This window comes from Rutilus rutilus, assembly GCF_951802725.1.
Source record: "Rutilus rutilus genome assembly, chromosome: 22".
Lineage (NCBI taxonomy): Eukaryota > Metazoa > Chordata > Actinopteri > Cypriniformes > Leuciscidae > Rutilus > Rutilus rutilus.
This window is the reverse complement of record NC_140227.1, coordinates 16,098,655-16,120,191: the sequence shown is the minus strand read 5'-3', so window position 1 is coordinate 16,120,191 and position 21,537 is coordinate 16,098,655. Positions and strand designations below refer to the sequence as shown.

General features: G+C 38.3%; 1 protein-coding gene across 3 annotated transcripts in view; it reads right to left on the bottom strand.

Moving 5' to 3' along the window:
* Positions 1–18,895, bottom strand: part of tafa1b (TAFA chemokine like family member 1b) — a 180,025-nt gene extending 161,130 nt beyond the window's left edge. For 2 of the 3 annotated variants that reach the window (XR_014625813.1, XR_014625814.1), the window contains exons 1-2: positions 18,253–18,891; positions 16,232–16,369 (exon numbers count right to left, since the gene is read on the bottom strand). Coding sequence is in view for 1 of the 3 variants with exons in the window: in XM_084394605.1 (XP_084250731.1) it covers positions 16,232–16,355 (124 nt within the window). In the remaining 2 variants the exon portion in view is untranslated. Of the gene's footprint in view, positions 1–16,231; positions 16,370–18,252 lie in introns of all 3 variants that reach the window. The other variant, XM_084394605.1, reaches the window with a different exon arrangement.
* Positions 18,896–21,537: the final 2,642 nt, after the last annotated feature.

Here is a 21,537-nt window from a genome sequence, read left to right as displayed (position 1 = left end):
GCTCGCCTATTCGTCTTCACAATATTGATAAATACGCAGTCTGCAACTAAGCCTCCAGTTAACCTGAAAGTGCCTCAGTTACGAGGCAAATACGAGACTCATCTGCGGAGATAAAAATGGTCGAGGATTCCAGAACTGACAGGTCTCCTTCAATGTGTCACGGGTGAGCTCTCTCGCAATGATCTCAAAGCGTTCTCGTCAGGGCCAGGCGGCATCTTTCTGATACACAGCTTTATATCGGGCCATTAAGGAACTAATATCATGATTTAAGCCCGCGGAATTGTCGCCTTTATGGCCCGAGTGCGTTTTTTACAAGCTGCGCAGATTAGTTTCTGTCTATCGCTCAGGGTAAAACGTGCAATCTAACATCTCATAAGACCAAAAAAAGGGTGATAAGAGCGGAATTTTTTGTGCCTTTAAAATCTAACCTTCAAAAATGGATTTGCAAGTGTGTCAAGATAAGCAGGGAATTACACATCGCCTAAACGGCTAAATGTGCAATAGCAACAGTTTTAATAAGACTGTCATTCGTGACATTGACATTTGTTTACATGCTATTGGGATATTATTGTCTCGAATGTGATATAATCCATGGTACATGCTGAAGGGAAGAACATCTGGAGTCAGGCAAAAAGGGGTGAAATTGTTGTTATTCCAAAAAGTTTCACCTTCTACACTCTTAAAAATAAAGGTTCTTTATTGGCATTTCGGGTTCAAGGAAGAACATTCATGGAAACTTTTAGGGCCCTATTTTAACGATCTGAAACGCAAGTATCAAGCGCGAAACGCAAGTAACTTTGTGGGCGGGTCTTGGGCGCTGTTGCTATTATACCGGCGGGATAAATGACTCTTGCGCCCGACGCAAATCTAAAATGGGTTGGTCTGAAGTAGCTTCATTATTCATAGGTGTGGTTTGGGTGTAACGTGAAATAAACCAATCAGAGCGTCATCTCACATTCCCTTTAAGAGCAGGCACGCTTGTTCTATAGCGGATTCCTATTATAACGGCGGATTTGCCAGGCGCGCGCCAGGAGCGGTTCACAGCCGAGGAGACCGACGTTCTCGTCAGGGCCGTAAAACACAGAGAAGTGACGTTGGGGATGGAGAAACACACCCAAATTAACTTCGGTTAAACAGTCGTATGATAATTTGGGTAAATGTGTAAGCTAGATGTATGGCTTTATAATAAACTGTCTATCTATCTATCTATCTATCTATCTATCTATCTATCTATCTATCTATCTATCTATCTATCTATCTATCTATCGTAATAATGTATGATTTGCAAAAATGAAAACTGCTGCTTCTGTGTAGAAGAGAGAATCAAAGTGTATGCGCGTTGTGCACACGCTACATTGATTATGGCCAAGCATGCGCCCTTAAAATAGCATATGAATAACATGCGCTATTAGTCATTAGCCATTAATAGTCAGCGCCACTGACTTTAAACTAGTTTTTTCGGTCAGTGGCGGAATTGTTTTCTAAACCTGCAAAATAGCATGAGGGAACGTTTGCGCCGGAACACGCCTCCTCTTTGCACTGAACCGCTCCCGGGAAGCGCAAGTGTATTTCTTAGTTAACCGACGTGCGTCTGTGGAGGGAAAAGTCCGCTGTGCGCGGGTGCAAAATAGGAATGATACATGCGTCGGTGTACATAGTCAATTGCGCTGGGTGCAAGATAGGGCCCATAGTGTAAAAATGTTCTTTCGATTTTTTTAACCGTTCTTCAGGCTTCCGACCATGTGATGTCACAGAACCCACTATGTTCTGACGAACCATTTTTGGAGCTTGCAATGTTTTTTTTTTTATAATGAGGAGGATGTTTTAAGCTATGAAACTCTGGAAGAAACTATGGATGTTCCTCTTATAGTTATAGTTGTTTCCTCAAACAAGCTGTATTACCCATCATCTGCATATATAATTGTTTTAAGAGACCCTCAGGTGTTAAATTTTGACACAAGCTCACTCTAAAATGTGTTGATGGCACTGTGCCCAATGTGCCTGGCAGCGCAACCCTCAGCTGGGCAGCTGCAGACCGTGGTCCATTTAACAATGTTAACATATTTATAGAGGGGGAAGCTGAGATGATGGCCAACTCATGAGTTCTGGTGACAGGTATTCGTTTAGACCATCTCCTCTGCCATTACTACCCCTCCCTGATCAAATGGAGACCATCTGTCTGCATAGCAACACAAACACACATGCACGCAGACAGATGTAAATGCCTGAACAGCACGGCCCTCGATGATGAGTCTCTGCGTCTCCCAAGAGCCGCATCTGCAAATAATGATAGATGCTGGTCATTTTTCAGGGATTGATCCTGTGCATCTTCTCGGGGCCGGTTCTGGCTGCAGCCTCCAAGCACTCTCTCCTTCGGCCCCACAGCTATCACACTCGATCCTGAATAATAAATACCGGCTAGCATTTCAGGCCAAAACTGCAACTCATCCGAGCTTATGTTTCCTCTAAAACTAGACTGAACAAAAGACGTAATTCTAGACCGACGTGGACATCGTTTTATGAGGGCCATTTTGGGATTAAACGATGTAAACGTCAGTGCAGCCTTTAAACTGATTAATCGGACTCTATTTCTTTGGTATCGTTTTACTCGCCGTGACCCGATTAATGCAGAATTTCCTCCGTAAGACTAAAGATCCGAATACTTTCATATCCAAAACAAGGTGGGGAACCATTTAGAACTGCATTGAGAACTGCCTTAAAATGGTAAAATGGTGAACTGGTGTAGCAGAAGGATTGGAGATTTTCAATTTGACTTTCAATGCAAGGAATAAAAATACAAAATTAATATTAACTAAAATTCAAAGTAACTCATATGGCTGTACAGGATACAAGGATAGACAGAAAAATGTAAAAAACAATGGATGGATGGATGGATGGATGGATGGATGGATGGATGGAGACAGACAGACAGACAGACAGACAGACAGACAGACAGACAGACAGACAGACAGACAGACAGATAGATAGATAGATAGATAGATAGATAGATAGATAGATAGATAGATAGATAGATAGATAGATAGATAGATAGATAGATAGAGCTCTCATAGTTTTCATAGCCACACAGGAAGTATGAAACAATATCTTGATGCAAGATCGAGAACTGTGCTCAGTAACCACGAAATGGGCTGTTAAACTCGACTAGCGCACCTCTTCTCAGAGCGTCTGCCCGTTACGTAGTCGTTGGGTAGAGTGTGCTATCAGAGGTGAAGGGGCTTTCATCTGTTAAGTGTAATTTAAATCTCGTTCATTGATTCGGACTTGAAGTGGTGCTCAGGCTAATTCCAGCGGAACAGTAATTCTTCACACCCCTGCATGCGAGCAGCCGCGGACGAGAGTAAGGAGCCGTGGCTGACAGACCTCACACGCCTCAGTAATGCACAGAGATGGAGGGGGTTATGGGAGGGGGTTATGGGGGGGGGGGGGGGGGGGGGGGGTTATGGGGGGACATCTCAAATGATGTTAATTATATGTGTATGTGTGTATATGTATATGTGTCTATATAAACTATGCAAAGCAGTTTGGTTTTGATATAGCGTGGGGTCCAACATCCTGAGAAGGTAATCTGAGATTTAAAACTCATGAAAAAATATATAATAATAATTACTTTAAAACAAATATTCCATCCATTATTAATTAAAATATATCATTATGTTTTTAGGAACATGAACAACATACATACAACCTGAACCAACATTTCCTTGCCATGATAAGGTCAAATTATTATATATTTTTATGAAACGTATTGATCTTGACAAACAGTCATGAGGATCTTCTGAATGATATATCACATTATGTTTTATTTTTTTATGTTTCTGCATGTTGGTTAAACTATATGACTTTAATTTGACATGTTAGTTTATGTTAATAATCAGTAAAGCATATTGTTATTTCTTTTTTTTCTTTTTTTAGGAAATAATATTTTTTATACATTTTTATACATTTTGTCTGTCTAGATAGAAAATATAAAAAAGTTGTTAATTCATAAATTAAAAACATGTCCATCCATAGTATATCCATATGAACAGTGTCGTGCTAACCCAGATCATTTGGAATAAGAAAAAAGTGGAAAAATGCAAAACAGAAGCATTTTCAAACCAGCAGAATTCACTAGACTTTTGGACCCCACCTGTGTTAGTGTTGAACTGCCGTGACATGGACGAAAAATGTTATATGAGGACTTGCCAATCAATAATATTGAGGGAATCCAGAGGAAAAAAGGGTGCAGTGATGGCATACAATAAAAATTAAATAAAAATAAAAACCTCACAGATGTTTTGAAGGCACAGCTGCAGAGCCATGCAGAGCCATTCTTCAAGCATGACGCTTGATGTCAAAATGGCACCTTTGTGCGTGACAAAAAAAAAATTCACAACGCCACTCCGAGGCATATTACCAACATCCACAGCTGCTACCTTCTCTCTCTTTCTCTCTTTCACTCCCTCTCTTTCGCCTTCCTCTCTGTTCCTCCATGTCACAGAAAGTGTCACAGTGTCAGGCAGAGGCGAGGACCTGTCACGCAACACAAACACACACCACCTTAATGAGAACTCCTCCCTGCCTCCTCCGCAACTCTCCGTACTAAACCCACACACACATAAACACATCACAATCGACTGTCACGTCCGGCCCCGGTACACCCTCTCCAGCCTTTCGTGGCTTTTGGATTCGGCATGACAATTTAAATGTATTCAATAAAAGTTAGAGAGATCGCAAACTGCCATCCTGTTTTGCCCTCTCCAGCGAAGAGTAAAAAACTATAATTGCTTCATCCTCGCTTCGGCGGAACGGACGAACAATGCGGCGGAAGTGACAGGTGGTGAAATATACGATGAGTCACATAAGCATTTGAGAGTTTTCAGCTTATGAGAGTTCAGGGTCTGTATTTTTTTTTTTTTTTTTGCTGGTGCAGTAATCAATGCTCTCTGTGCCCTTTCCATCCACAGGGAAGATATTATACACTCCTTTCCACTGTGACGCCCACTGCTCTGATCTAATGTAATGCCTCATACGCAGACTTCTGGGAAATGGAGATGGGGGGAAAAATGCCAATTTTTTTCAGTTTGAAACATGAAATTTTGAACAATAAATTCATTATTTTGTTCTTATAGATAGCTGACGACTAGTATTAGATTGTTTTGTTCACCTGGCAAAGCTGGCCTGAATCAAAAACTCCTCTAAAACCTTCAAAATAGTCCAGGGTTTCACAAAATCATCACTTGACCACTATTAGGGGAGTCACTCATTTTCTCGATGCATCGATAACAAATCCTGCTGATGCATATGCATCACTCTTGAACCGTGAATCGTTTGATTTGTCAATAATCGATTTAAAATGCTGAATGTATTGTGATTTGATAGCGATTCAATGCTTTAAAATATATATAAACATTCAATTAGTTACAAGTGCAAATGAATGGACACGTTGTTTTGGGTCGTTCGCGTCACACTCTTTACAGACACGCGATGCGCTCTTTACCGACTTTCAATAATCTAAAATTAATTGTGATCTTGAATTGTTCAACTAGTAGAAGTTATTACTCTGCCATATGTGTGTGACATCATTGGTTACGTTTATATGCAACCAAATGATCCTTTAGTTATCGGATTGACGGCTCAATCAGACTGAAAAGCCTTCATGTAAACACCTTAATCGATCCGATTGAGCTTGATCCGAATGGAATTTCGATCCGATTGAAAGGGGTGGTTTATTCATTTTCTAATCCGATCGAGAGAACATGTAAACACTTGATCGGATTGAAAACTGAAACTGAAAGGACTGCGCATGTGCAATGACGCTGAAATAGTGTAAGGACGTATGTCGCGCAAAACGAGTTGTCTGTTGGAGCAGGTGGAGCAGGACGACGTCCCACAAGTCCTTGTTTCGAATTATCATCCACAGACGACGTTTTGGGTGCGGGGAGGGGCATTTTACTGCGTGATAAATATAAGCAGCATGCTAACTTTCTCCAAATTATGACCAGAAATGGATAAATATTAAGTCTGCTGTTTAAAACAAATAAAGAACCAATGTAGGAGAATGGTTATTATGCACAAACAGCAGGAAACTCTGTATATTTGTGCAGTGTGCGCATGTCAAAAAAATCTATTCCGGTTTGAAGCTTGTATAAACACGCACATCAACCCGATCACATGTTTAGCGTTCATGTAAACACTACTTTCGGATTCATAAACCGGAATGAATTCAGTCCGATTGAAACAAAAGTTGTGCATGTAAACGTAGCCAGTTGAACCAATTTGGTTCAAAGGACTGAGGTGTGACCATGTTACTACGGTTTCGGTAAACAGTCGTGACTAGTTATTTTCTACAATGCCGCATCGTACTATGGCAGTTAGGCAGCGATTTACTTTGTTGTACGAGAAACGCACCCCAGTTTAGGCTAGTTTCAGCTGTTTTCAGTAGGGTCAGTTTGATGAAATGGTATATTCTTGGAGTGTTTCAAAAGAAGAATGTCACACATTTCTGCGGAGGTCACTTTCGAAAGTGATAAAAAGGAAAGTGGAGCGGCACAAGCCTCTCAGTGTCTAGCTGAGGCAGCTCTAATAAATAATGCTTCTTCTAAATACCCGCAGTGAGCTTTGCTCGGCAATGGAAGCACATAGTAATCTCAGAGCTGTGTTTCTGTGATCCAACAGCAAAAAACTAGACAGTGATGCATGCAAGTCATCTACGTAAAACAATAGGGATATTGGCTGGGGAAAAGCTTTCCAGAAGGTAATGACCACTGTGGCCAGAGGTGAAGGATATGTTTGTTGAGTTGAGGACGGAAACCAAGTCTCGCTTATTTTTATCCTACATACAATTATAACACAATGAAACCAAATCAAACAGAACGTTTCTGGGAAACGAATGAAATAATGTTTTGGCTAGTTCTGTTCACAGTCACTTTACTGTAGCAATCGCTCGATCCCATGAAAATTTGTGATCCCTGGCTTTGGAGTCTATAATTTTCCAATCACAATAAAATGTTTTTATTTAATCACAACTGAAAGTTTATAGTAGTTTTCAAACTTTTTATGCCATCGACTGCTAAATATAATGATCCCCTTGTATGATGTAATAAAGACAATGTCAAAAAGTTAAATATGTATTTAATTATTTCTAAATAATTATACATTGAATAATACTTTTCCACTCACTTTTTCTTGTGACACGACACAATGCATGGTTGTTCCTTTAACAACTAGAGTCCTGAAGTACAATATTATTAAGTGCATTGTTCCACTGCAAGCATATATTGGCAACATTTTATAAATAGAAGTGTTAATAAACCTAGAGGTACGTCTGAAATGAATAATGATTCAGTGATTCAGACAGGCTTATGATTTTCTTGAAAAGGGAAATCAAAGAAATGAAGAAAAACAGCTCCAGAGGAAAAAAAAACAAAAAAACATGACCTGTGGCTACATGGTAAGGATTGATCTACACCTGAATCACACTTTGAACTACCCAGTCAATAACTACATCGGTAGTCAAACTTACACCCTTGAAGGGGGAATTTCATGGAAAGAAAAGAAAAGAAAAAACAGAAAGAAATAAACGAAAAAGAAAGAAAAATCACTGAGATCAATAGTGGAAATTGCTGCCAATTATATACAGTAACCGCAGCCAGTGAATCCCAAACATCATCCTGATACTGAGAAGAGTACAGATTGTTTACAGTTTAGGAAATGGCACATTTAGGATTGTAAATCCTGACTGTCACTAAACAAATTAGATATTGAGGTTCAAACTGGTTCAAGCCATCTGCGGTAGCATTCACTGGAAGAGCCAAATAAAGAGAGCGAGAGAAACACTACGGCTTTATATCAATCTCCCGCTTGGATTTCAAATAGCAGAATAAGAATTCATAGCGCACTGAATGAGAGGCACAAAAAAGTCGCAATGATTTGTGGGCTGAAATTCATTTTACATGGCTCATCTATTCTGCCTGCATTGCAGTCAGCCAGGTGGGGAATTCGGTGTCTGGGATCATTTCACTTAACGGAAGCATTGACCGCTGGTCGGTTCCACGTCTCCGTTTCAAACTGACAGAAAGCGCTTCTAAGAACTCAACCGCAGAGACAAACAAAGACGTGAGTCAGATGCAGCTGCAATTAGCGCATGTAATTAGATCTGAATTCTGAAATGCAAATGCTATCAAGGCTATGGCATGAATTAGAGTCCCCCAGACTGAGCTCTTCCGCGATGGACGTTCTTGAGATGTGTGTAGTCATAGTGAATAAGCCCACGGTGATGGAGAGAGCTTCAATGCCCACCTTATTTTCAGACGGAGGCTGCGATAAGAGAACAGGTCTCTAATCCTGTTCTGTCTCATTGCACTTGGCAAAGAAAATCCTTTAATGCACATACCGTGCTCCGTCTTCTGAATGACAGTTTTGCTTTGTAAATATGAATAATCTCAGTATCTCTGAACTGCATGTGCTCACCAGGAAAAAAAAAAAAGATTAAGAATATTCATTCCCGCTATCTTTGTAATATCAGTAAATACTGCCATTATTAAGGAGCAGAAATCGGAACAATACGCTTTCGGGCATGATCTGCTTGGGTAAAGCTACTTGGGAAATCTGGGGAACCTTGATATGCCAGTGTGTTTTTGTGTGAAAGTACGCAAACCAACAGGTATCAGAACAATGGTCTCTTACACCCAATATGCAGATAAAACATCCTGCCACGTACAGTTGCGCACGATTCAGCTGTTTCGTATTGTATGCAATAGATGTACGAAGGATCGCACCCGACGTGAATTCAACTCAAATGTTCACACGCGTACACGCAAGCGCGCACACACACACTACCATAAAAAGAACTGTAATAGGATTCTTCAGCTTTTCCAGTGACTGCCTTCACTATCACACACACAGTTAAGAGCACTAATCCATGACAAATTGTCTCATCTGATCCATGACAAATCGTCTGAAGGCCAGATAGAGATGAGGAAATTGAGAGAGAAAAAAGGAGGCCGAGAAAAAGACGGAAGGGGGAAGGGGATAAGGAGCAGCTCGAAAGAGACATCTGACAAAAAGAGAAAGAAAAAGGGAGAAAGAAAGCAAAAAGGCAAGAAAGCATGGAGAAAGCGAAAGGAAGTGCGAAGAATGTGCAAAGGAAGACGTGAAAGAGCAAATGCAAGAAGGCAAGAAAACGTGAAACAGTAAGAAAGTGAAAAAGAAATAGTGTGAAAAGGTGTGAAAGAAAGAATGAAAAGACAAAAAGCGTGAAAAAGTGTGAAAGAAAAAAGTGTGAGAAAGAAAGAAAGAAAGAAAGAAAGAAAGAAAGAAAGAAAGAAAGAAAGAAAGAAAGAAAGAAAGAAAGAAAGAAAGAAAGAAAGAAAGAAAGAAGTTTAAATTGAACACCAAATCAACAGTTCCAAACATACTAGTCAGGTTTGTTATGGTGACAGTGCATGAGTTTGAGCATGTGAGAGTAAATCATCCCAGCCAGACCAATCAAACCTCTCCTTCATCCAATTTACTAAGAAATCAGATTACTATGCCGTTCCAGTGAGCTGCATGTAATTGAATTTGGTTTTGTCATCAATTCCCCCTTCTAATTAGTTTGCCACAATTAAAAGTAGGTGTGAAATTAATCTGATTAATTCATAATAAAACAGCCGCACAAACGTCTTCAACAACTATTATTCTCTGCACTCATTTGGACGATATTACTGTGACTAGAACAAAGAGATAGTAACATTGCTCATTAAAATAAAAATACATATGTATGGACTCGAACCTGCATTGAACGGACAAAAATTGAACGTTACAAAATTGAATGTTAAGCATCTGATTAGGTTTATGGTTAGTAAGACTTTTTACTGAAAAGACTGAAATTTATTTTTCAAATAAATGCTGTTCTTTTGATTTTTTTGAAGAAACTGAAATTGAACTTGGAATTTCTTTATAGTAATTGCTGTTCTTTTGAAATTTCTATTCATCAAAGAATCTTGTACCTGTATATACACTACCATTAAAAAAGTTTTGGATCGGTAAGATTTTTTTTTATGTTTTTAAAAGAGGTCTCTTCTGCTCACTAAGGCTCCGTTTATTTGAAAAAAAAAAACGTAATATTGTAAAATATTATTACAATTTAAACCAGCTGTTTTCTATGTGAATATACAGTAAAGTGTCATTTATTCCCGTGGTGAATTTTCAGCATCATTAGTCTTCAGTGTCACATGATTCTTCAGAAATCATTCTAATATGCTGATTTGATGCTCAATAAACATTTCTAATTATTATCAATGTTGAAAACAGTTATTTACATTTTTGTTTCAGGATTCTTTGATGAATAGAAAGTTCATAAGAACAGCATTTATCTGAAATAGAAAGCTTTTGAAACATTAAACACTACCGTTCAAAAGTTTGGGGTCAGTAAGAATTTCTATTTTATTTTTTGGGGGAAAGAAATAAAAGAAATCAATACTTTTATTAATCAATGACGAATTAAATTGATCAAAAGTTACATTAAAGACATTTATAATGTTACAAAAGATTGTATTTCCTGTTCTTTTGACCTTTCTATTCATCAAAGAATCCTGAAAAAAAAAATGATAACCGTTTTCAACTGATAAGAATAATTAATGTTTTTTGAGCATCAAATCCACATTTTAGAATGATTTCTGAAGGATCACATAACACTGAAGATCATCCATCCATCCATATATATCCTTATATATATAAAGATATGGATGGATGGATGGATGAATATAAAACATCTGTGCATCCCATCTGTGTTCCCATCAACATTGACATAAAAGCATCCGGTTAGATTTCATTCAAGCAGTTAACTTTTTTTGTATTTATTTATTGTATTATTAGAAACTGATCATAACTTGTGGAAGCCGAGAGCATTTCTGATTCATAATCCGCTGTCGTCATTGGTTGTATAACAGGAGACAACTGTGACGAAGGTTAAACCAAACTATGACCAGACATGCACCTATTGGTAATTTGCATTCTCAGGAACGTTCTGAAGGCGAGCGAATAAATGAGCAAAGAGATGAGGCTAGTTTTTCTCTCTGTTGCTGGGCTACAGCACCAGCCGACGGGGAAAATATTCAGCAGCCAAGACCAGAACAGCCAGGGCCTTCGTTAGGTAAAGACAGAGGAGGAAGAGAAACACTGCAGCCAGGGATTGTGTCATGTCACATTCTGCTCATCTGTCAATGTAGTGGATTATTCCTTGAGAGACTAGAATTGGCTGCCCGGAATCGGACCGCCATCAATCTCGGCTGAGAGTGGAACGCGGGCGGGGGCCGGTGCTGCCCGTCCTGCCCGGGCTCATGGGATGCAGACGGCTTGGAGACGGTGCCTGAACAGGTGATGGAGCAGTGGAGCGACTCAACTCGTTACTCAATATAAGCCTCAGCTGTGACGGAGGGAAGGTTTTTTGGTCGTTTCTCAAAAAAAAAAAAAAAGAGAGAGGGGGTTTTGGGGGACAAAGAGAGAATTCAAAAGCAACCAAATCCATTTTGGTATTCATGTCAATCTCGTGTTATAGGCGGTAAGCCGATTTCTGGAATATTGTGAAAAGCCTGAACTGCATGGAGGATTACACTTGTACAGAAACACCTCTGACCTGACAACTACTTTATCCATCATCCTCAGACAAATAACCATTCTGCTAACTGTGCAGCTGAAGCTACCTGAATGTGTGAGTTTGTATTACCAGCAAGAAGATTGTTGTAGGCTGGACTCAAACCTGCAATGCCCACATCTGGTTTCTCATTGCCTTTTCTGCATGATGACTGAGCTGAAAGCAACGGCACTGTGCAACGAATGGTCAATAACTAAAACATACTGATTTATTGCCAGAAATATTGGCAAAAATTGCACGAGTTCTGTAATCAAGGCATGAACAATTAATGGTTTTGTGCCTCTATAAAAAGAAAAAATTGTAATAAATTGTATCAGGTTGTGTTGCAGGCTTGACTCAAACCTGCATTTCCCACATGAGCACCTATACACTCAACATTCAGCATCTGATTTGCCTGACATGCCTTTTCCGCATGATAACTGTGTGAGATAAAAGGGGCGGAGTAAAAGGAAAATGTTATCAGGACGTGTTGCGTGCCAGACTTGAATCCGCATTGCCTACATTACCATCAGAACTCAAACAGTCAGCAACCAATGTTCTGCCATAACTACGAAACATTTACTACAGTTATTATTCCCTTAGTACACATAAAACACTCTCCATTATTCAGCATAACATCTACAATCTTGAGTTTGTCTTTGATAATAAATAGTCATTAATACATCGCATCATTTATGAAGGATTTTGGCTCAGGCACTGAAACTTCCACCTTGATTAAGGAAATACAATTGCTCCTGGTTACACTGAAACACTTCTGTCTAACCCACAGAGTAATACGGTGCCATTCTCTCCTATCTGCAGGGTTTTGAAGCATTTTTGGCATTGATATAAAGTGTTTGTCCTCGAATATCATTGGTGGGGGTGTTTCACAGTTAAATAAATGATGACAGCTTTTCAAAATGAATCATGCTCTGCTTTCCTTTACTCAGTCTCATTTTTTAATCTTGGATACTTGTTTTAATAGGCTTTGATTGCCGGATAATAGCGCCAATGGATAAAAAGAGGGGCAAGAAAAAAAAAGAAAAAAAAATCAAAATGTTAGATCTCTCTCCAGGCAATGGAAATCTATTTATATTAAAAGGTCTTCTTAATGGAACTAGAGATAGTTTTAGAATTACAAAATCAATTTTAATTCAGGTATTAATCATAGTTTTTTTAATTCCCAGAAACACACTGCTGTCCAAGTGATTATATCAAAGTCGAAGTACGTTTTTCTCTCTCAAAACATTAGAACCGCACACATGGGTGGAGAACCTCAAAAAATAAATAAAAGTTGTAAGTAAAAGTCATTAAAAGAAAATGAGAACATAAATAATAACTTGATGAAAAAGAAAAACTTAAACAAATCTCTTTCAGTACCTTTCAGGTTTTATCTAACATGAATAGCATGAAGGTTCCTGACTTCCAGACATAATGTCTGTGTCCTTCATACACTATTACTATGCTACATATCAAATCAGAGTTCATTTTTCTTGTCAAAAGTCTTTACTTACTTGAGATGCCTTGAGAAAACCTTCATCAAAACTCTCCTTCCAATCTCTCTATCCAATAAGTTGTCATCATTACTCAAGCGGTTTAAGATATTCTCTTACATTCACAGTATCCAGACTCAAAGTCAGCTGAGATGGCAGAGGATAGCAGGTAATACTGAAGTGCGACCAGTGTTTCCTGCAGACCTGACAACAAGAAAGCTCATTAACAATGCTGCCGATACACACAGCTTTAGATGTTTGTTGATTCAGCTAGCAACAAAACCGGGCCTTTGTGGGAAGGCTTGTGGAGCTCAGTGGCATCTAATTAGCCTGTTCCATGTCTTTGCACCTTTGCCATTACAAAAGAATCACATAAAACAACTCCATTAAGCCTGGTTCATCTACAGATTCGGTATTACAAAAACGGCATACAAAAATGTCATACTTTGAATTAAGATCGAATCAGAAAGTCTCACTATCTGACTACATATTTTACTCACTTAATCGCATTAATGTGAAAATGTTACTTTTCAATAATTTACTTATTGTGGGGTTTTTTTTGTGTTTTTTTCTTATTCCAGTGTTATTTTAACTCTTAAATAAAACATCTCACGAAAGTTGAAGTTTGGTTTGGTTTTGTTTTTGAAATAAAAGTGATATTCAAATTTTTAACTAAAGAAAACATAGCAAGTTGGTATTTTCACAACGTTTCCACACTATAAAAAAAGATATGATCAATAAGTTATGACAACATATGTTTTTAAGTTGCTTTAACTCATTTAACTCATTGTTATACAAGATTCAACTCGTTTTTTGGCAGTTTAATATAATTTAAGTTGAAATGACTTAAACATTCAAGTTGATTGTACTTTAAAAAATGTATAGTGTAAAACATTTTATTTTGGTTACATTTATTTTTAATTTAATATATGGTTTCTAAAACGTTTTAAAAATGTTGTACTGTAACCAAAATACAATGTTGTACAAAAATGAGTTTGCTAAGGATGGTGTAGACTACTCAATTGTCCAGGAGAGAATGGGTCCGGGGCACTATGAATTATAGCTATGGCCATTTTTGCCTGTAAAGATAAACATAGCAGGTCAGAAACCCATCGTCATAAACAGTCTTCTCAACCCTTTTGTTTGAGTTTCATGCAAAAAACAACAACATGCAAAATCATAAAAACTTCAGCAAAACAAGAGAAAATGTCTTCAGCGGCTGCAATATGGATGTGTGCGAGTGTGGGTGAGTGTTTAAAAGCTACAGCCCTCCATTATCGAGCCCTTCTCGACCTTCCTAACACCAGAGATGTGAATTCACACATGCGGTTTTGTCTAACTTTTCTATATAGCATGGAGAGTGTGGGAGAGTGTGTGAGAGAGTGTGTGTGTGTGGGGAGGGGGGGGGGGGGGTCTTTTTGTTGTTTAGCCGATCCCTTAAATAATTCAGGGAACACTTACAATGGGACACGATCTTCCTTGAACATTTCTGGCACCATGCTCTGCTGGGCAAGATAAAAACCTGGAAGAATGGTGTTAAAAATTCATCCGGGTCCTTCTGACATACATCACACTTTTCTCTCCTTGTATTGGATTAATGGGTTTGAAGTGCTTTCTGAGATGTGAAGCTCTCTCACATATGTATGCTGTCCTGAAGACCTGAAGTAATATATTTTTTTAAATAAACAAGTTTAAGTTTGCAGTAATTCAGGCACTAATCAGACTACGCAAAACTAGGACTCCTGCTGTGTATCTTTTTTCTACCCTAGATGCAAAATCGATAGTAATGAAGTAACGAACACATTTACTACATAATCTATAAGGACAAGACATTGCATTAAAATGCTTTGGAGTTCCTTGTATCCGTGCTCCGATGTTGAAAGTATGCCACATCGCTTCCATTTGCATACTTAGTGTTGAAGAAAGACCCACCTTGCTGTATCTCTTCCCGCCGGCCCTCATAGCGAAACACTGCTTAATTGCCAAATACTTCCATAGAGCAGGCGATAGACGTAAATTGTCATTTCCACCAGAGCCTCTATGATCAAAGCTGCTCGTATTCAAAGCATGCTGATAGGAGAGTTTAGCCTCAAGCCTGTCTCGCACACACACACACACATATACGCACACAGAAGATTTCTACCGCGGCAGTCTGGGTAACTTACGATGCAAAACCCCTTACAAGCCACTCGTTGATATAGCTAGAACAAAGTATCTTGAGCTGGATTTCTACGTAAATCTCTTTTCAACATTCGACCAAGAGAAGAGGATAACAAGCCTACCCCTAAGTTTCTTAACCACTAGGGTGACCACCTGGTTATTGCTCTGTTGCAGGACAGCAGATGTGATTTTCCGGGACAATGCGGGACACGTGTGTTACTACTATTATACTATGTAAATATTGAATTACATTAGTCGGAAAGCCTATTTGCCAAAAAGTTGGATGATAACGTTCTAAGCTTTGTTAATTGTGACCGGTTCTCAACTTGCCCAGGTTTGAGTGATACAATGTAATTTACTCTACTGGACCTATTCAGTCTACTAAAAATAATGAACTGAATAAGAGGCTAGCATATGTTTTTACTAGTTTTAACTAGTTTATTTCCCTTTATTAGACTATGCAAACACTTACTATATTTAATGACTTTTGATGAGGTCCACATGGTTCCTTTGCTTCATCCACGCATTTGTCATCAGCATTAAAAAAATCCTCTCTACGCCAATCGCATTTTTTTAGTATTACATTTCTTATTGTGGTATTGTAATTTCAAGGAAGAAATAAAATAATACAGACATAATTGAAATGCGGGACACTGATTACATCTTGTAGGACGCAAAGCTCCCAATTTCGGGACTGTGGTGGTCACCCCGGTGGTCACCCTATTAACCACTGCAATGAGCGTTTTATGCATTTAAACTCTTTAATGCGCTTCTGATAGCGATAATGTCAATACACAGTCATCTCAATTTCATATGTCCTCTAAACAAAGTGTCCCAAAGCAGACAACCACATCTACAACACATGGACATCGACAACCAGCAGAGTTCAAACCGAGAAGCAGATAACAAACACATCACTGACTTAATGAAAACGAACATACGGTTTAAACGAGACACTGACCCAGTATCTGTATGGCGTTGCGGCCCGGGCGGGTCACATGATGCTGCTGGATGGTCTCGTACAAAGTGGCGTGGCACAGCAGTAAGCAGCTAACACTTATCCACAGACACAGGAGCCAGGACATGGCAGGAGCACCGGCTGAAGAGAAAAGACATCAAAGACTGAAGATAAAAGCAGAATGTTTATTCTATCTGACACACACCTACACGCACGTACGATTTCAGCCCTCAGCTTTATTGAATATTGCACTGTTAACAAGCATCATTTCACATCGGAACTTTTACTTAAAGACAAACTATTTCAAAAATGACAATGCAGTTTTATTGTTGCAGTGTAATTATACATTTAAGTAATATGAATTAACTACATGTACTTACTATAGGGTTTGGGTTAGGTTTAGGGTTAGTTGCATGTAATTATGCAAAATTTATAGTTATTACTTTAGTAACATGTAACATGTAACAAGGACATTGTAAAATACAGTGTTACCAGCCGCACTAATCGCTAAATGCGATAACCTTATTTACATGTTGCAATATATATGGCGAGTTTTCTCATAACTAGTTGCTAAACTTGGACTGATCAACATGGCTGATTTTATAATAATAAAGGATTAAGGTCAAAACAAAAAGCCATTTAATAATCCACTAATAGCAACCAGAACAATTAACAATAATACAACTCTTGAGATGTTTTCCAAGTCCAAGTTTTCTCCAACTTTAAATTTACAAGGCAGATGCTAACGTCAGTATTATCAACACTTTTAAATTACTCCTTGACTCATCTTCTGACTAGAAAATAAAAATAAAATAAAAGAAATCCTCTTCTAAATGGCAAACAGTGTTTAATTAATGGATTGCACATCTTAGTTTTCCTGCACTCTTCAAGCTGACAAGCCGGATCATCACTCAGAGCCCTCTCAAATGACATTGAAATTTCCAATGAATATTCATCAAGCCCCAAAATTAAGCATATAATTATTAACAGCACCATTGTAATCCCCTTTGCTCCACTAAAGCCTCCTTAATCCACAGTTTTGTGGAAATGTGAACTGTTCCCAGAGGAGTGCTATTCTCTCCCAGGCTGGCAAACTGCCTCAAAAACTTCAACTGTCTTCTTCAACACAATAAAAGGAGATTTAGCACATGCAATCAAGACTTTTAACATGCAACAGAAGAAGATGATCTTCAAGCAAAAAAAAAAAAAAAAATCAACCTTTAGAAGGTCACCTAAACCTCAACACCTCCACAATGTATTCTGTTGCATATCTTTCATTTTTTCCAGGTACTTTTATAAGTCACTCCATCATGATATGGTGTCTGAGATTCCGGCAGCTTCTGGGAGTCGGTGCTCGCAGCTGTCGTATAATTAATGCATTGATCTGATAAATCATCTGGTTGGATGCTTTTACATGTTTTACTTTATGATCCGCATGTTCATCACTGTCCTCGGACAAACCTGCGCACGACCAACGCAGGATATTCGGCACTCTACACACTTAAAAAGATGTGCCTTTTGAGAGCATAAATAAATAATAAAAACTAAATATTAATATTATTATTATTATTAGTCAGTGCATTTCTGTGTAGTTTCACATTTTAGTCTCAGAAAAATATATATATCTATAAAAAATACTTGTTCTATATTTGTTCTTGCACTGTATTGCAGATGTTATTAGTACAAAATAAAGCTCATATGTGTTATTGAATGTAACATATTGGCCGTCACATGCAGCATCAGCATGGAGCTTAGAAAGGATCGGCAGCAAAATCCTATAAGCTCATCAGATCTGCACCGTATTGAAACTGTCAACTCTTTAGTATTTTTGATAAGCTATATCAATGACTCAGAGATGCACAAAACACATGCTTAAAAGTGGCTGGTCAAGTTTGTCATTTCAAAAAAAGCACACACCTGCTGACTTTCTAGTCTTTTTTTTGTTAACTGACCTCCAATAGATGAAGATTATTTTTTATTTTTTTTTCATTCTACCAAGACAGAACGATCACACCTAACCTTACCTGTGAGACACCGTCAGGAGAACGTTAAATAAACGTGCCGTCAACGTCCATCCAATATCCTCATCACATAATCATAAATCCATCCATGCTCACGGGAAAGAGCTTCCCAGCAGAAAAAGTTCCTGCTCGGATCTGCGGGTCAGAGGATGGGGGGTGGGTGGGGGTGGGGATGAGGAGACTTTTGTTCCTGCTCCTACCCTTGATCCCCTCTTCTGTTGTAAGTCCTCCTGGCTGCAATCCACCCGAACACAGTCAGGCATCCGACAGCAGAAACTCCCGTCACAGCTGAGAAACGCTATCAAAAACTATAGCTGGGATTTGAGGGACGAGCGGCTTGTCATGTCACCTTTAAATCACCAGAGGAGCAACGTATTCCTCCTGTTTCTCAGCCTCCTCACGCTTCCCTCTGAAGGAGAAGCTTCTTTGGGGGATAACAAGCTAATTTGCCTCTTCACTTTTTGGTCCTGCACATGCGACGACACTTCTATCTCTCTCTCTCTCTCGTGCGCTCGCTCTCTTTCTCCGTCCCTCTCTCCTCTCAGCTCTTCTCTCCCATTGAGAAGCCACTCAATATGAGTCTCTCCTCTTCCCAGTGTACTGATTGGTGTGCACACGCATGTGTGTGTGAGTGCAGGCGTGCTTGTGTGTATGACAATACTGCCTTTCGCGAGTGGGAGAGCGAGACGCATCACATGTCTTAAAGCAAGACTGCCCACTGTAGCCAAACAAAAAAAAGGCACCTATACAGTTGATATAACCTTGTGTGTGTGTGTTTTCTGTGTGCAACTGCAGTCTAGAGAGGAGAGAGAAAGGGTGGTTTAATTTCCCAATATGCTTCCTTAATTCTTCAGATTTTGGAGGATTTGAACAAAGAGACTGAAATATGCTCAGAGCAACACGCGTTTAATAGAAGTGTGTCCGCAGCTGCGTTTGCAATCATCTCATTATCCTGAGATTGCTGCTGTGTTTCTTTGCTTGTTTGTACAATCTAAATGGCTCTTTGTGTTGCGTGCAGCTCTCACTGGTTGTTGAGTGTTGCCAGAATAAAGTTGCAGCTGGCATGCCGGGCACACAGAAACAGTCGTCCCCTTTATGTGTTGATGCGGTTGTGGGAATTCAGAGGTTTTTATGATCTGAGATTATTTTTGGAGAATAAATAATGACAATAAAAATTACGTAAAAATAAATAAAAACAATGAGATTAATATAACATCTAATATAACAATGAAGAATATGAAAAAAAAAAAAAACTAAGCACACTAAAATGATTGTTATTATTATTATTATTATTATTATCAGTGTTGGGGAAAGTTCATTTTAAAAGTAATGCATTACAATATTGCATTACCCCCAAAAAATATAACTAATTGGATTACTTGGTTACTTTTTATGGAAAGTATGTTAGGTTACTTTTCCTCATCTAAGCTGGGCTGGCTTGTTTGTTTTTTTAATAACAAAAAAGTTATATTTTTTAGCAAATGTAAAGGCCCTTTCACACTAAAAGTGAAATGAATAAGCCTCAGGTTGAACACTGTAAAAAGTGAACAGTTGGATCAACTTAAAAAAAAAAAAAAAATCAATTGACAAAAAAACAATTGGTAACACCTAAAGAAATGACGTTTTCTCAACTTAAATTATCACGTTTTTCACGATAAAACGTGATAATTTAAGTTGAGAAAACTTAATTTCTTTAGGTGTTACCAATTGAAGTAATTTTTTTAAGTTGATCCAACTGTTCACTTTTTACAGTGAAGGAAATGCAAATTCACACCTGTACAGTAGAGGGTCTAGCTCAAGCAAACCTTTCAGCTGTGCTGCTGAAGAAAATTCAACATCCTTACTTCAGCAATAAAAAAAACTCATTAAAAAAATTAAACACAAATGTGATGTTTATCTATAAAGTAATTTTTGCTTATTAACATGATTGAATTGGATCATCGAAGGTCAGCAGCAAAGACATTGCTCATAAAATGAGATTAAATAGATAAAGTATATTTGTGTAATTTAACATATTTAATTATTGCAGGTTTGTGTAATATTCTGAGTTTGCATTTTGCTGTTTTTATTCATTTCGAGAAATACTGAAAGTTAGATGAGTAAATACATGCTCACATTTAAAGTCATCATATTCACACAGCGCACACAATGTCGCTGCACTTACTTCCGATTTCTCTCAACATGAGGACAAGAGAACTGTCAGACAATAAAAGGGAAAACAAAGTAACTTGCGTTACTTATTTGAAAAAGTAACTGATGTTTTGTTGTAATTTTAAAAGTGATGTGTTGCTTTAGTTACTTGAAAAAAGTAATCTGATTATGTTACTTGCATTACTTGTAATGTGTTACCCCAAACACTGATTATTATTATTATTGCTATTATTATGATTGGCATTATAATATCTGCTATTGACATTATTAAAAAATTTCTTTAAGGTGCAATAGGTGATTCTTTACAGAATTTTTTTTTGTTATGCTGGTTGAAAGTCACTTCATATCCCGATAGCAGTCACTATGGTAAGCGGTCTAAATGTAGTTTTATAAATATATATCATCTGTGTAAGGCGTAGGACCACAAAATGTTTGTTCAATCATCGCATTCGGTACGAATGAAATGATAGCATATGTTCCCTATCAGTCAACGTGTGTTTGCATACCACTGCGCAGCGCGTTCACGTACGCTGTGCAGACAAAGCGAAAATTGCAGGCAAAAGTTGTTTATGTTCGTTATTGTAGTACTTTTACTCACTCTACTGTAAAGTTTTCTCCCAGTGAATGATACATAATGTAATCCAATATCTTTGTCTCTGGTCGTCTCCGTTCATGTGTTTTGGAGGAGGCGTACGGCTTTGAACAGAGGGTGGGATATGCTTTCAATGCTATCAGGCTAAAGTTAGCATTTCCCAGATCACCTATTGCACCTTTAAATTGTAGTAATTTTGTTAAGTGCTGTAATGGTCTACACCCACCAACCCGCTAAATGCGGGTGGATATCAGCGGTGGCGTGTAACGCAGTCACTCCCACCAGCCACTTTGGTGGGTTGAATTTTATATAATATACATTTTTTAATGGTAGTCATTTAAAAAGGCATCTGAAATAAACTAAGTGCAATCTAGTGTTGTCAAAAAAATTGATTTTTCGATACATATTGAAACTGAAATATCTGAAACTCTTCCGCAGGATACACAATACCAGTGAGCGCGTTCTCACTCTTTTATCTCTCCGACAGCGAGTTGACACACAGACCTGCGTCCCTTTACTCACTCGTTTCATTTGCAGTGAATATT